The sequence below is a fragment of the Hemiscyllium ocellatum genome, chromosome 6 (assembly GCF_020745735.1).
Source record: "Hemiscyllium ocellatum isolate sHemOce1 chromosome 6, sHemOce1.pat.X.cur, whole genome shotgun sequence".
NCBI lineage: Eukaryota > Metazoa > Chordata > Chondrichthyes > Orectolobiformes > Hemiscylliidae > Hemiscyllium > Hemiscyllium ocellatum.
The window spans coordinates 67,440,621-67,456,873 of NC_083406.1; the positions used below are offsets into that span (position 1 = coordinate 67,440,621).

General features: G+C 38.7%; 1 protein-coding gene across 3 annotated transcripts in view; it reads right to left on the bottom strand.

The window, feature by feature from the left end:
- rev1 (REV1 DNA directed polymerase) overlaps positions 1-16,253 on the bottom strand; it is a 139,228-nt gene that overhangs the window by 39,199 nt on the left and 83,776 nt on the right. For all 3 annotated transcript variants that reach the window (XM_060826630.1, XM_060826629.1, XM_060826631.1), the window contains exons 16-20: positions 13,696-13,858; positions 7,691-7,875; positions 5,574-5,807; positions 5,321-5,402; positions 55-242 (exon numbers count right to left, since the gene is read on the bottom strand). In XM_060826630.1, coding sequence (XP_060682613.1) covers positions 55-242; positions 5,321-5,402; positions 5,574-5,807; positions 7,691-7,875; positions 13,696-13,858 — 852 coding nt within the window. The remainder of the gene's footprint in view (positions 1-54; positions 243-5,320; positions 5,403-5,573; positions 5,808-7,690; positions 7,876-13,695; positions 13,859-16,253) is intronic.

The following is a 16,253-nucleotide window of genomic DNA, read 5'->3' on the forward strand; positions in this document are numbered from 1 at the left end:
TAAGACACTTGGCTGCATGATGGCATTATAATGGCAGATTTTTACTGTCTCTACCTGCAGCTTTTCTTCAACTTGGTGTTCATGTCGGATCAAGTCAGGCAACACTTTATGTGGACTAATCGTTAGTTTATTTTTAAGAGGATTCTGAACTTTAGTGGGACTGGTCTGATTCTTCTTCTTGAAACGTTTCTTTGACTTTTCAGGAATGGTACTCTTTAACTGCAGCAATGGATTCTTCATGCCTAAAACAGTAAAATATGGCTTTTAATCCCATTCTGAATCACTTCTCCCTTTGTAATTTAAAGTTTAGTGTTTTTATAAAGGTCTAGCAACATTCATATACATAAGTTCCACACACACTCTTCATACTACGTTTGTTACTTTTGAAATTTATGTGCCCTGCCTGAACTCATCATCATATAAGCAATTATCACAGATCCACTTCTTTTTAATTCTCACTTTTCTGCCCATTTTCCTCCCTCTACGATTCCCCATCTCTGTCCTTCATGCATAAAACACAGTGGATTGAATAGCCAGCCCACTTATGTTCGCTATCTAAACTTTCAACACCAGAACTATCTCCTGGAGAAGGCATTGAATTCTGACTAGCATTTGAGGAAATGGGAATATAAATTATTCTCACTTTGAATTTCCTCAGTGGCATTTGCAGTTCACTACTTGGTGCCTCCCTACTAAAGTGTAGTTAATATCACAAACTTAATACTTGGTTCTGGGTCAGGGATGCAAAAGAGATGGATGTGAGAAAGAGGAAAGTGGAGCAGATTCCACTGGTGCAAGCCTCCTCTTCAATGTAGCATAGTGTGAATCATACGGGCCAAATTATACAAGACTTATTCATGCACATTCCACTCAAAGGTTTCTAGAGTTTTCTGAATTTTTGACATAATTTTCTACTAAGTGTTATGAAAAATTTAATTTCAGAATTTATGTTCTAGGAATCTAACATTTAGGTTGAAAATTAAGTACTGTGTACAAAATAAATGGAAACACCCGACTGAAAAACTAGCAAACAACCCTGAAGTTTATGCAATTCAAACAAAGCTGAGGTAATTCAACTTCAAAGGAGAAAGATAGGTCAAAGGATGGTGAGAAAAGTATTCACGTCGAGTATTATAGTGGCTATTTTGGATTTAGCTGGAGAAGCCAATTTGCCTCAAGATATCTTGAAAAATGCTTTGAAGTGAAGTTTAAACCGGAGAGATTTAATTTATTCATGTAGGTTCCCCGGATGTCAAAAAAGTTAAAGTCAACTTGTAAAGTTATCTTCATTAGAAATATAATTATTCATGTCAGTGCAGAAGGCAGCCATTTGGCCCCATGTGTCAGCATCGGCTCATTACCTGAGCAGTGTTACCAAATGCCAATCTCCTGTTTCTTCCACATGACCTTACTAATCACTTTTACCTAAAAAATCATCCAATGCACTCTTGAATGTCTCAATCAGCTCTGCATCCATCACACTCCCAGGCAGTACATTCCATACTAAGTTGCTAAATAGAATGGAAGTTTTTTTCTCACTTCACCATGGCTTCTTTTGCATTATCACTTTAAATCTAGTGTTACTTGCTATCTATTCTCCCTGGTCCACTCAAGATTCTGAAAGCCTCAATTAGATCTCCTCTTCGTTGCCATTTCTATGGGAAGGACAGTTCCAACTTCTTCAATCTGTCTTCATAACTGAAGCACCCTGTGGACAACACACCTTTTGGAGTTCTGATCACCTTGCATTCTTCCTATAATGTGGCACCACTATTGCACACAACACTGCAGCTGAGGTCAACAAGTGCCTTTACAAGATCAGCATCACCTCTATGAGATACTGTGTTATGACATATTGTGATAGAATCATAGACCCTTTGGTCCAACTCATCCATGCCGACCAGATATCCTAACCTAATCTAATCCCATTTGCCAGCACTTGGTCCATTTCCCTCCAGACTCATCCTATTCACTTACTCATCCAGATGCCTTTTAAGTGCTGCAATTGTACCAGCCTCCACCACTTCCTCTGGCAGCTCAGTCCGTACATGTATCATCCTCTACATGAAAATGTTGTCCCTTAGGTCTCTTTTATATCTTTCCCCTCTCACCCTAAACCCTATGCCATCTAGTTCTGGACTCCCCCACCCCAGGGAAAAGACTTTGTCTATTTATCCTGTCCATGCCCCTCATGATTTTATAAACCGCTATAAGGTCACCCCTCAGCCTCTGACAATGGGGGAAAACAGCCTCAGCCTATTTAGCCTCTCCCTTTGGCTCAAATCCTCCAACCTTGCACCATCCTTGTAAATCTTTTCTGAACCCTTTCAAGTTTCACAACATCCTTCCGATAGGAAGGAGACCAGAACCGTACACAATATTCCAAAAGTGGCTTAACCAATGTCCTGTACAGCCGCAACAGGACGTCCCAACTCCTGTACTCAATGTCTGACCAATAAACTATACCAAATGCTTTCTTCACCTGTTATCCACCTGCGACTCTACTTTCAAGGAAATATGAACCTGCGCTCCAGTCTTTTCGTTCAGCAACACTCCCTATGACCATAGGTTACCTTTATTAACTCACTCACCAGCTCGTTATATTCATTAATACTGGATTCTCATTCATTCATTCACAACTCTTTATTATAACACTGTTTCAGTCATTCATTCAAAAAATTGTGTTTTGGAAGTGTGCAAATTTAAAAACAACCCTTTCAAAGCAACTACTGCATTTCCACACCTTATCAGCTCTTGCTACAAGCAGTGTTTACTCAGAATAAGTGTAGCATACCGGACAATACCATTCCCATCAAGTCTCCATGAAACATAATATTAATCAGCTCTTTCCAACCATCTCTTGGAAATTAATAGATTAAGCACCCGTTAAATACCTTTTAATTGGGCCATTGTCCCTTTGAGAAACTGACAAAACAGCGCTTCCATAAAACTGCATGAATGAATGAAACTCACGCCAGTAAATAGTCAATAAATGTCACTACCCAGCTGCAGTAATCAGTTTAATATCCTTTATTCTTTTATTGAGTATAGGTACTATTTTTAACTTATTTAGAGCATATTGGCCTCACATTTTTACTAATATTTACTAACTTAAAAGACAAAAGGACTGACACCTCTGAATTGTGCAAACAGACCAGACAGACATCCCATCAGAAGTAGCAGCCGGCACTTAGCACATGTTTTAACCATCTCCTGTCTCCCAGGACAGAAGCCCTTTAAACCTCTGTGTACCAGAGATTAAAAAAAATGTAACAGTAATGGAATTTTAATGTATACAAGAACTGTGTATAAAGGGGCTCTTGTACGAACTGTATTTCGGGATTCTATTGCCGCCTGGAACTTGTGCTGTGATTGTTGAATAAGAGAGACTATTTTCGTCATGCACCGATTCCTTTCATTACTTTAACACCCCTCCTTTCTCTTGTACTCTCTTGCCCTATTTTTGGTGCCAAATGTACTACATGCTTCATTAAATGAGCTTTCTCCTTGTTCTGCCACTTTCAATCACCTGTGTACATATACAAGCAGGAGCAGTATACCATATCTCATGCTGCCTTTCAACGTTCTTCCAATTAAAATGCATCACCTCACATTTCTGTTTATAAGCTTATCTACCACCTATCTGGAGTTCGACACTGTCCTCACAGTTGACAAATTCTTTCAAGTTTTGTGTCATCTGTAAACTTTGAAATTATTTCCTGCATACCAAGATCTAGGTCATTAATATCCAAGGAAAAGCAAAAGTCCCAGTATTACAAATCTTGATCCATCCTGAAACATATACATTAATCATTCAGTTTTCATATTACATAGCCACTTTTGTATCTTTTATTTCATGAGCTATAACTTTCAAGTCTGTTGTGTGACAATGCATCAAAGGACCTCAAAGAGCATGGACACCCCTAATCTTTTGGAGTACAGTTCTAGTCACTTTGCAATAGGAAGGATATTATTAAATTGAAATGGGTATAGAAAAGATTTACCAGGATGTTGCTGGAACTGGAAGGTTTGCATTATAGGGAGAATCTAGATAATCGCACAATTCTTACAGTTTGGAAACAGACCATTTGGCCCAATAAGTCCACACCAACCCTCCAAACAGTATCCTACACAGACCCAGTATCCTATCCAGACCCACTCCCCTACCCTTTTACTCTACATCTCCCCTGACTAATGCACCTAACCTACGCATCCCTGAACACTATGGGCAATTTAGCATTGCCAATTCACCTAACCTGCACATCTTAGGACTGTGGGAGGAAGACGGAAAACCCAGAAGAAACCCACACAGACATAGGGAGAATGTGCAAACTTCACACAGACAGTCGTCCGAGGCTTGAACCAAACCCGGCTCCGCGATGCTGTGAGACCACCTTATAAATTGGTCATTTTCTCACTAGGAAGTTGAGGGATAACGTATAGAGATTTATAAAATGAGGAGAATAGATAAGGCGAAAAGCAAAGGTCCTTTCCCTAGGGTTGGCGAGTTCAAAACTAGAGGGCATAATTTTAATGTGAGGGGAGAAAAATTTAAAAGGGACCCATGAGGCAATTTGTCCCACACAGATGGTGGTTTATATGCCAGAGGAAGTGGGAGATACGGGTACAACATTTAGAAGAAATTTGGACACATTGCAGCTGTACAGGACACTGGTTGGGCTACTTTTGGAATGTTGCATGCAATTCTGGTCTCCCTCCTATTGGGAAGATGTTGTGAAACTTGAAAGAGTTCAGAAAACATCTACAAGGATGTTGCCAGGGTTGGAGGATTTGAGCCGTCAGGAGTAGCTGAATAGGCTGGGTCTGTTTTCCCTGGAGCATCGGTAGCTGATGTCTTCAATTGTAAGTGCTTAGAGAATTGCAAGTTAGCCTGTCCAAATACTAGCCAAAGAATCTTACAGCTGGATATTATGTCTGTGAATAGTTGACTGCAGGAGTAAAGAGTAAAATTTCTAATACAATTGTGTTCATTATTTTAAAATTTATGCTGTTCTGTATATTGGAACAGAATCAACAGCATGTAGTAAAACCAAATTGTTACACCTAAGTCTCCTTAAGAGTCTGTAAAATTCCCAAGCTTTTGTCTTTAAATTCATACATTAGGAATCACTGATTTCATGGATTATATTTATGCTTCACACAAGCCTCTTCCCATCAAATATTATTACAACCTATCACGGTTTCTCTCTATTAATTTCTCCCTTATGTATTTATCTATTTATGAAGTTAAGTTCAGCAACTTCAGAGTTCTGAGAGTTTCTACTAGGATTAATAATAATGAGGGTGTCTCATATTCTACCTTGCCGATGTCTTTGATCATAAGCAGCTCTCAATTCTTCTTGTACATCAGTGGGCAAGGCTGCAAAGACTTCAGGGTCAACCTGTATTTAGAAACAAGATAACCTGAATAGTAAACCCTCTTTGTAAGATTAAAATTCCATTTTTTACACAGTTACAATAATGTTTAATCATGATTAGACACTTATTACCGAACTTAAACACGATGGATATAATAAAAGAAACACAAGGAGGATAAACAGAAGATATCTTACCTGTGAAAAAGCTGGGAGGGCTACAACCATTCCAGCAGTGTTGCTTGGCTCCTGAGGTCCAGGTAATTCAAGAATCACTGTCGCCATTGACACAGGTACTTGCCCAGTAACAGTGCCTTTCACTGATTCTTTGACAGGGGTAGCAGTAAAATTAGGCTGTTGTTGAGCAGCATACGTCTGTTCTACTTGTTCTCTAATATCTGGAGGGAGTGCAGCCAAAACAGAAGGATCTATCTACAATGAGAGTGTAAAACAAAGCATTATCCTTCTTAAGTATTTTTTCCCTAAGTGGGTGTTCTGGAAAGTTTAAGTTTTCATTTTCTTTGGTGTATAAGTGGCAAGAAAATAGAATGCAAAATTACTAGTACTTAAAAGTTGTGTATCACAGACACACATTAAATTTCATAAAACATCACAAACTGAATTATTAGCACAATACTAAAATATCCCTGCTCGAAATAACACAAAAAATTAAGCAGCTAACTTCCTTCAAAACTGGTCTTAAATTATTGCTTTAACACAAAGCAGCATTTCATCACCAAAGTAAATACAAACAATGCAGTTTTAACAATTCACTCTTTTTCAAGATTCCTAAAACCCATTTGCCATTCAAAGTAAAACGTATACAGAAAATAATTCTTTGTAAACTTTTCAGCAGAAATTATGCATGCAGTACATTGCCAAGTTTAGTCAGCAAAAGGTTAAATCCACTCTCTGCATGTTGAATGATCCTTAAGTTTGGTTTAAAGGTATGTTAGTGTATACCGGAAGTATCTGTCAGCACCTTGGAAGAAAAACGGCCTGGATTCCACCTTCCAAAATGTACTGGTGAAGCAGTTGGAGTTACGTGCAAATGTGCAGACAGGAAAAGGACAGAATGAGACTTTATATGATACTCCCAACAGTTTAATAGTGTGTCAGTGCTTCTCTTTTTCAGATGAAAAACTGCCACTTTGGCAAAGTACCCAGGGAACTACAACCTGCCAAGGAGTTAGTTCGTTGCTCCAGGTAAAATCAAAAAGGGGAAAATAGTGAGAATTAAAACAAAAAGGAATTACTTCTTTCTACTTTTGGAAGGCACTAAAAAGGTTACAACAAGAATGTGCATCCAAATATACGAGGTGGAATGGGACTTCATGAAATTTTTATTAAGTAGGGTGTCATAAATAGGAATTCCATACATCTAACATTACAACCTACGTTTTCAAAGTTAAGCACTCCAAAGAAATAAAAATACCCATTTAGCACCCTTAACATAATAAATCAGCCCCAGGTGATTCATTAGAGTGTTATACAGCAAAATTAGACCACAGGTCAAAGGCAGCAGCAGCCAAGGGATTGGTAAAAGAGATTTTTATGGGAGGAAGTTGAGGTACAGAGGTGTAAGGAAAGAATTCCAGTGCTTCCGTTGAAGACTCTTCATTTGAAGACTCAGCTACCAATTAGAATTGAGGGTGTACAAGAGAACAGAATGGGATGTGCATCTTGGAGGATTGTGAGGCTGCAGGAGATTAGAGAAATAGGGAGGGAAAAGGCCAGGCAAGTATTTGAAAACAAAGTTGAGAATGTTACAATCAAGACATTGCTTGACAGGAAGCCCAAGTAGGTGAATGAGTATTGGTAAGAGTGAACAGCACTTGGGGAAAATAAGGATATGGGATTGCAGAGTTCTAGACGTCGTCCAGTCTACAGAGGGTGAAATGTGGCAGGCCAGCCAGAAGTAAGTTCAAATCTAAGGTCAAAAAAGAATAAATGAGGAGTTCAGCAGCATGTGAAATCTCAGACAGTTATGCTGCTTCTCAAACCTCTCAATACTGCAAAATTTAAAACAATGAAACTTTGTTACATTATTACCTTAAAAAAGAGCCAGTGTGAAATTAGTAGAATGTGTCCAAAATTGTTATGCATTACTTTTGATTTAAAATCAACCATGGTGAACATGTACATCACGCAGTCTCCTACTGAGCAGGACGATAGTGCTAATCTCTTGACATAAAGTTATACAAATGCAGGCTTACAATTCAAAAAAAGGAGTCACCCAGTTTGAAGACTCATCATACTGTGACTACTGTATGTGTCATAACATCAGGAACTTTTTTCCACATTAATCTTTGTACCTGAGAAGGGGATGGCACTTCAATACTAAGGTCACGTCGGAGCTTATGGATAACTGTATTCTCAGGGGTATGTACCCCACCAGCTTTTATTGAGATGTCTAAACCATTGAAATTTGTATCTTGATGAGGTGGAAGCAAAAGAGAACCTCCTGCTTCTGCTGTCTTCTTCTGCATACCATCTGGATCTGCAATCAAATTTAAAAAGAAAACAAAGTAATAACAATGTTATAAGTGAATACTGTCCAGGAAAATAAAACACAATTGACATCGCACAAGTATGAAACGTCACATAATTCATAATAGTAGCAGTATTCAATGAGTTGTGATTTTTGTAAAGTCTTTCAAATGGTCTCTTGTGAATCAACTACACTTATGCATCATGAGCAGAACAATTTTCCTTAGTATTATGCAATATTTGACACAGAAGTGAAGATCTAAAAATAACAAATTGCATTCCACTAACTATTAACAGTGAATCAGATGTAATGAGAAACAAATTAATTCTTCTTACTCCCTACCTTATACAGCACCAAAAAGACATTTAAAACTGACAGATGAAATTGCAAGAAACTCAATCTTTCATCTAGGAATTGACAGGAGTGATTGCTATTTCCTTGAAATGTGGTCCCATTTTAAGTATGTTGAACACATCTGTTGGTAACTGGACAGAGTTACCAGAGAAAATTATATGAAAATCTAGTCTAGTTTGGTCCAATTGTCAAAACAAAGCAGTTTTGATGTTGGCATCTCTAATTCTAATAGTAACAGATCCCAGACAGAAGAATGTTCTAATTAGTTTTGTTGCAATAGTTGACTGGTGAAAAAAAATTCAAGAACAACCAAATAACTTAATTTATTACAAGAATATGAAATCTATTCACACGTGCTTGATTAGCAACTACTTTTGAATATAACTTTTCTTTAAATGTAATCTTATAATTAATTAATTATTAATTTTTTTTTTACAAATTGGTGAATCTATTGGGAGTATTTGAAATTTCAGACCAGGGGTCTTTGTCAGGACCACAGCCGAAATAGTCGACTCTCCTGCCCCTCTGATGCTGTTTGACGTGTAGTAATTTTTCCAGCTCTACATTTTATCGACTGACTTTCTAGCATCTGCAGTCCTCACTACCTCTAAGCATTTGAAGCTATCTTTCTCCAAGTGCGTTTGGGAAGAAAATGGTGATAATCGATAAATTTTGTGATTCATGAAAACAGAAAATTGCCATGTAATAAACTAAATTACAGTATATTTGAGCAGAGAAGTTGCAAACTTTTTTTTCCTGTTATAATGAAGAGTTCGAGGAGAAAGTGAGGTCTGCAGATGCTGGAGATCAGAGCTGAAAATGTGTTGCTGGAAAAGTGCAGCAGGTCAGGCAGCATCAAGGAACAGGAAATTCGACGTTTCGGGCATAAGCCCTTCATCAGGAATGAGGAAAGTGTGTCCAGCAGGCTAAGATAAAAGGTAGGGAGGAGGGATTTGGGGGAAGGGCGATAGAGATGTGATAGGTGGAAGGAGGTCAAGGTGAGGGTGATAGGCCGGAGTGGGGTGGGGGCGGAGAGGTCAGGAAGAAGATTGCAGGTTAGGAAGGCGGTGCTTAGTTCGAGGGATTCGACTGAGACAAGGTGGGGGGAGGGGAAATGAGGAAACTGGAGAAATCGGAGTTCACCCCTTGTGGTTGGAGGATTCCCAGGCGGAAGATGAGGCGCTCTTCCTCCAACCGTCATGTTGTTATGGTCTGGCGATGGAGGAGTCCAAGGACCTGCATGTCCTTGGTGGAGTGGGAGGGGAAGTTAAAGTGTTGAGCCACGGAGTGTTTGGGTTGGTTGTTCCGGGTGTCCCAGAGGTGTTCTCTGAAATGTTCCGTAAGTAATGAAGAGTTCATTAACTTTAACATTTGGAAAAAAGGTTGCAATTCTTAGCATTTCAATTACTGAGCTTATAGTAAAATTCATGGGGCAAAATATTATGAATTTTACACTGAAATGGAGGGATTGAACAGTGCTTTGGGCTGAATAATCTATTCTTGCTCCTAATTTATAGATAGCAATGTACTGTTATTGTGAAGTTTTGTTTTTCAACCAACTGCATATGGGCATTGGTTTATTTATATGAAGGGATTTAAACTTAGTTTGGGAAAGAGTGACCAAGCTATGATTTTAAACCAGTACATGTTGTGTTCGTGGAAGTTTGCTGATGCTGTGACTGTTGTTGGGGTGATTACACTACTAGGGTGTTTAATGTAGGGCTAGGGAGGGTAATACTATTACTGCAACAGACACTTCTAGTTCCAGCCCTGAAACGGTTAATAACAGCCATGCGGGCTGAAGCTGGCAATTGCATGACTACCTGTCTGGAGCTCGCAATTGATATACATTTTGTTAATTAAATCATGGAGCCTGTAACTGCCAGCCAGTGTCAATTGTTCCATCGAAACTCATGATTGATAAAGGAACCGGTAACTGTCAGACAGTGTGAATTGCTCTATCGGAACTCATAGTTGATAAAAGTACCTGTTAATTTACTTACTGAAACTATTGATTAAATCACGGAAAACGACTAGCCTGTCAGACACATAGTAATGAAAGTTGATTCTCTAAACAATGAACTATTGATTACGAGATCGGAACCGCTGGCCCCAGGACGTCTGTGCCATTGTCAAGCACAGCAGGAGCTGGACAGGCACCTCGATGCGGCCAATGGGAAGACGGATCCCATCGCGCGCAGATGAACGGACCAATGAGGAAGGCAGACAAGGAAAATCTAACTGGGGACTCCAGGCAGCGCGAAGTATAACTGTGCCAAGTCCGAACGGGGGGGGGGGCAGAACGCCTTCTCCAACGAATGCATGCTTGATAATTCATTGTATCGTTTCCCAGTTAAGATTCTGTGAATAAACGGCAGTCTGCGCCAAACTAAAGTTGCCAGTGTGGGTCTCTCCTTCCAAAAGAACACGCAAAGACAGGACCCCGCGGGTCCGTCTTAACACTGTTTACAATAGAAAAAGAATTCATTGAAAGATATTCACTTACTTTTGGTTTGGAATAATCAAGGAATGATTTTAACATAGAAATAATCCAGAAATTGGAGTCTTTAGGACAGTTGGGGGAGACCTGACTAGGACCAGATGCCATAATCATTGATAGAGTCATTGAGTGGTACAGCACAGAAACAGACCTTTCAGTCCATCTCATTCGCACCGACCAGATATCCTAAATTAATCTAGTCCATGTGCCAGCATTTGGCCCATATCCCTCTTAACCCTTCCTATTCATGTACCCATCCAAGTGCCTTTTAAATGTTATAATTGTATGCGCCTCCACTATTTCTTCTGGCAGTTTGTTCCATACATGCACCATACTGTGTGAAAAAGTTGCCCTTAGGTCCCTTTTAAATCTATACCCTCTCACCTTAAACCTATGTCCTCTAGTTTTAAATTCCCCTAGCTGGGGAAAAAAACCTTTGTTATTCACCTTATCCATGCCCCTCATGATGTTATAAATCTCTGTTAGGTCACCTCAGCCTGACACTGCAGGGAGAAAAGTTGATCGAGGGATCGCTTAGCTCTGCCTATCACTTGCAGCTTTTGATGTTTGGCATCAAGGTGGTCCAGTTCCGTAGCTTCACCAGATTGATAACTCATTTTTCGTTATGCCTGGTCAGGCTCATGGCATGCCCTCCTGCACTCTCTATTAAACCAGATTTGATTACAATGATGCCGTGAGGGATAGTCCAGGTCAAGAGGTTGCAGATTGTGTTGTAGTATGATTCTGCTGTTGTTGATGGCCCACCATGCCTCATGGATGCCCAGTCTTGACTTATGAGATCTGTTTGAAGTCTCTCACATTTAGCGTGATGATAGTGCTACACAACACAATGAAGGGTGTTCTCAATGTGAAGGCAGGACTTTGTCTCCACAAGGACTGTGTGGTGGTCAGAGACAGCAGGCAGATTGGTAAGGATGAGGTCAAGCATGCTTTTCCCTCTGGTTGGTTCCCTCATCACCTGCTCAGATCCAATCTAGCAGCTATGTCCTTCTGGAACTGACCAGCTCAAGCTACAGTGTGGCCGCTCCACCCAGAGTATATTTTGTGCCTTTGTCACCGTCAAGGCTACCTCCAAGTGTCGGAGGAGTACTGACTCGTCAACCAAGGGACAACAGTACGTGGTAATCAGTAGTACATTTCCTTGCTTATGTTTAACCTGATGCCATGAGACTGCATGAAGTCCAATGTCAATGTTAAGATTTCCCAGGGCGACTCCCTCCTAACTGTATACCACTGTGGTGCCACCTCTACCAGGTCGGTCTTGCTGGTGCGTTAGGACATATCCAGGCATGGATTCAAAATGCCTGACATTGTCTGTAAGGTATGATTCCGTGAGTATGACTATGTCTGGCTGTTGCTTGACTGGACTGGGAAATAGCTATCCCAGTTTTTGGTGTCCTCACACATAAATCACTTTATAATTAGTGTACTAATTACCCTATGCCTCTTGCAAAGAAGTAAAAGCTGGAGAAGGTGGCCAGCGAGCAGAAGGTCTCAGGAAGCAAAGAGTATCTCATTGAAGTCTATGGACTGGTGCTCGGTTTTCCCAGTTTTATTTTTTCCTCTACCAATATTACCAATGCTTTTGTTTTGGGTCTGTCTCTGTGTCTGTCAGGGTTTTAAGAGAGACGTTAAAATTTTAGTTAGCAAGAGTTATAAGTAGATAGTTTGTAGTTTTGTTTTGACAGCAGGTCGTATTTATTTATTGGTAATAGAAACTAGAAAACAGGAACAAAAGCAGGCCATTCAGCCCTTCAAGTCTGCTCTGTAATTCAACATGATCACCCAACTAAGTATCCTGTTCCAGTTTTCTTCCCATACTGCTCGATCCCTTCAGCCTGAAGCATTATCTCAAACTCCTTCCTCAAAATATTCAATGTTTTGTCTTCAACTACTTTACATGGCAGATAATTCCACAGGTTTGCCACTCTCTAGATGAAGAAATTTTTCATTTTACTCCTAAATGGCCCACCCTGTATCCTTAGACTATGGCCCCTGCACTGGATTGCCTGCTCATCGCGAACATCCTTCCTGTGTTTACATTGTCTAGGCCTGTTCGAATTTTACAGATTTCTAAGTGGTCACTCCTCATTTTGCTAAATTCCAGTGTCTCTTCATATGTCAGTCCTGCCAACCCAGAAATCATTATAGTAAACCTTCACTGCACTTCTTCCATAGTCAGAAAATCCATCATTAAATAAGGAGACCAAAACTGCATACCAACTTCAAGGTGTGGTCTCACTAAGGCCCTTTGTAATTGCAGCAAGTCATCCCTGCTCCTGTACTCAAACCGTCTCATTATGAAGGCATGGTATTTGTCTTCTTTACAACCTGCTGCATCTGTTTGCTTACTTTCAACGAATGGTGTGCAAAGTCACCCAAGTCTTACTGCACCTGCCTCTTTTTCAATCTATCGCCTTTCAGATAATCTGCTTTCTTGGTTTCTTTTTTACTATCCCAAGGTGGATAATAAGTAGTACTGTTGTTAAATACAGGATCCTAGTCAGTACTTTTTGGTAACTTCTATTCCATTAACAGGTTAAATTAGGATCTTGGTGTACTTGATTAAATCATTAATCTTTGCGGTTACCCCGGGAGCTGTGCAGCTCAAAACTTAGTGCACTTTCCGAACTGGATTGTAATAACAATTTCAATATATTCACCATCTTTCTTGAAGCCCTGTTTCCTTACCAATTTTCAAGTTAAAATCTCCCAGTAAATCACTTTGCTGTTACTACATGCTCCTCTAATGCTGCAATTATACCATCTACCACTTCAGAGGTCCTACCAGGGAACCCACACACTATTTCTTCATTCTCTTTCCCACTACTCCTCTCTCGGCATCTCTCTCATTCCCACCGTTTTTTGACTTTCTCTGTCAACTTCCCCCATTGTTCTCTCCCTCCTTTCCAACAATTCCCTCCTTCGGTTTATGCAAGGCATCTCATTTTTACCTTCTGAAAGCCTGTTTTCCATAGCTTCTTTGGTTCTTGATGCCTGAAAAATGCCCATCTTCGAACACGAAGCCACAATAGTTGAGTTATTTTGCACAAATGAAGACATGGGAGCAAAAGAAGCTTTAGAGTCTGGGATTAAATGATGCATCTGAATTCCAACCTAAAAAATAAAAAGAAGAAAGTTAACTAGATTCCGTCCAAATACATTCCCATATGATTAAAATAATTATTTCACATTTCATTCACTATTGTTTTAAAATTTACAATATAAATCTTACAAGATGTATATACATTCCTCAATTCACTCTAATATTGCAGTTCATTGTAACTGAAGCCAAACCATAAAATGCAGTGAACAGAAAAACTGTGTAACAAACAACAAATAAATTAAAACAAATATTATACAGGGTAATTCAAATGATTTGTCATATTGAGTTAACTATATCATGGGAATACTGAAGCTCTGCAGGGTATATTAAGTATAATGCGAAATACTAAACTTATGGTAATTAAAACATGACTTTTAGTTATTAGTCAATTATTCTATTACCATCTTGTAAAACTTGACAAAAGCTCTGATATTATTTAACCTACTCTTTTCTCTTTCTTAAGGAGTTTCAGTAATTTATATTCAACTGTTTTGCAGTTACACTCACTAGTTTTATGAAAAGAGAAACTAACTTTTAATTATATTGTGCATTGTCAATCAACTTGAAATTCATTGCAATTGTTCCTGTTTAATGCATTTAATTAAAGGTAGAATGTTGTTTTGCAGAAAAATACTTTGATAGCAAAAACAGAAGTTTCTACTGGCCTTAATTACTGTAAGCTGTAGTCAGATTTTTAGTTTTATCTATTGCAGTAAAGAGATTGTAAATCCATTAAACATATCACATCCAGTATATTGAGTTGTACACATCTAGAATATTTCACCTGCTAATTAAAAGTCTATTCCACACATTACTTTGGAAACCACATCATCATTATGGTGATAATAAATACTCCAGCAGGTAATTATCTTTAATTAGGGACAGAATTGGTCAAGTAAGAGGGGAAATTTGCTGCTTCAATTAGCTAAGCATTTATTGCATCACAATAGATTTTGCATTATTTATGAATATATCATTATGATTCTAGGAAGGCAGATTTTATTAATGACTAAGTAGAAAAGGTAAAAGTGAAAACAACTTTAAATGCAATCCTGCCACATTATATTGATAAAGACACATTTTATTTAACGCTTATTGGCTGTCTGATGGATCTCTAGCAAATAATCTGGCAAGTTAGGTTAAAAAGCTGTCCATAAGAGATAAAGTGGCAGATGTATTGGGGATAGTTCCGAACTCAGAATCGGTACATCCTGTTCAAAACGGATAATTCCAAATTTCTCACCCTCGGTAGTTAACTAAAATGTTAAAGAGAATATTAAACAAAGAAAAAAAACATATAATTACATGAATTTAGTTGGCATGTCAGAATATCGAATAGAGCATTAGAAAAGCAAAGAATGACAAAAAGGAAGGAAATTACAGTAGGAGAAAAATCTAGGAAACAAACGTATGTAAAGAAATTTAAAAATGAAAAATATTAACTAAGTGAATACTGTTCCAATAGAAAGTGAGCCTGGGAATTTATAATGGAAAATAAGGAGATGGCAGAAGAACTGAACAGCTATTTTGCATCAGTCTCTACTGTACAGATTACAAGTAACATCACAAAAATATCTGTGAATTGGAAAATGCAAGGGAAGGAGGAACCAATAAAGTTACACAGAGAATTGTTGGAACTGAGAGAATTGTTGGCAGGGCCCAGGTTCTAATAGACTTCAGCCTATGATCCTAAAAACGGTGAGTAAGATACTTGTTGCATTGGCTCTAATTTTCGAATCCTTGACTATTCACCCTATCCATATCCCTATGATTTTATAAATCTCTGTAAGGTCACAGTAAAAAAATAGAGCAATTACCTAAGTAGTGAAAAATTGCACAGCTCAGAGGTGAACAGTCCAACTGCATGAATCACAAAAGACTAATACCGATGTTTCAGAAAGTAATTAAGAAAGCTAACAGAATGTTATTGTTCATTGAGAGCAGAATAGAATATAAACATAGGGAAAGGTTCTTGTGATGCAATGAGAGTGTACCTACCTCTGAGCCAGGAGCACAGTTTCAACTCCCACCTGCTCTAGAGGTGTGCAATAACAATCTCTGAACAGATTGATTAGAAAATATCTACAAAAGTAGGGAGGTTATGCTTTAGTGAAACATAGCATTGGTGATACCACATCTTCAGTACTATGTTGAGAACTGGTCTCCTTATTTAAAAATACAGATAAAGACATTGGAAGCAGGTGAGAAAGTTGAATATTTAATACCTGGAATGGACGGGGTGTTTTATGTGGAAACGTTCAACAGGCTTGGTTTGCATCCACTGAAGTTTAAAAGATTAATAGGTGACTTGATTGAAACATACAAGATCCAGAGTGAGGGCAGAGGGGAAAGAATATTTCATCTTATAGCAGAATCTAGAATGAGGGGTCAGTGTTAAAAGGGCTG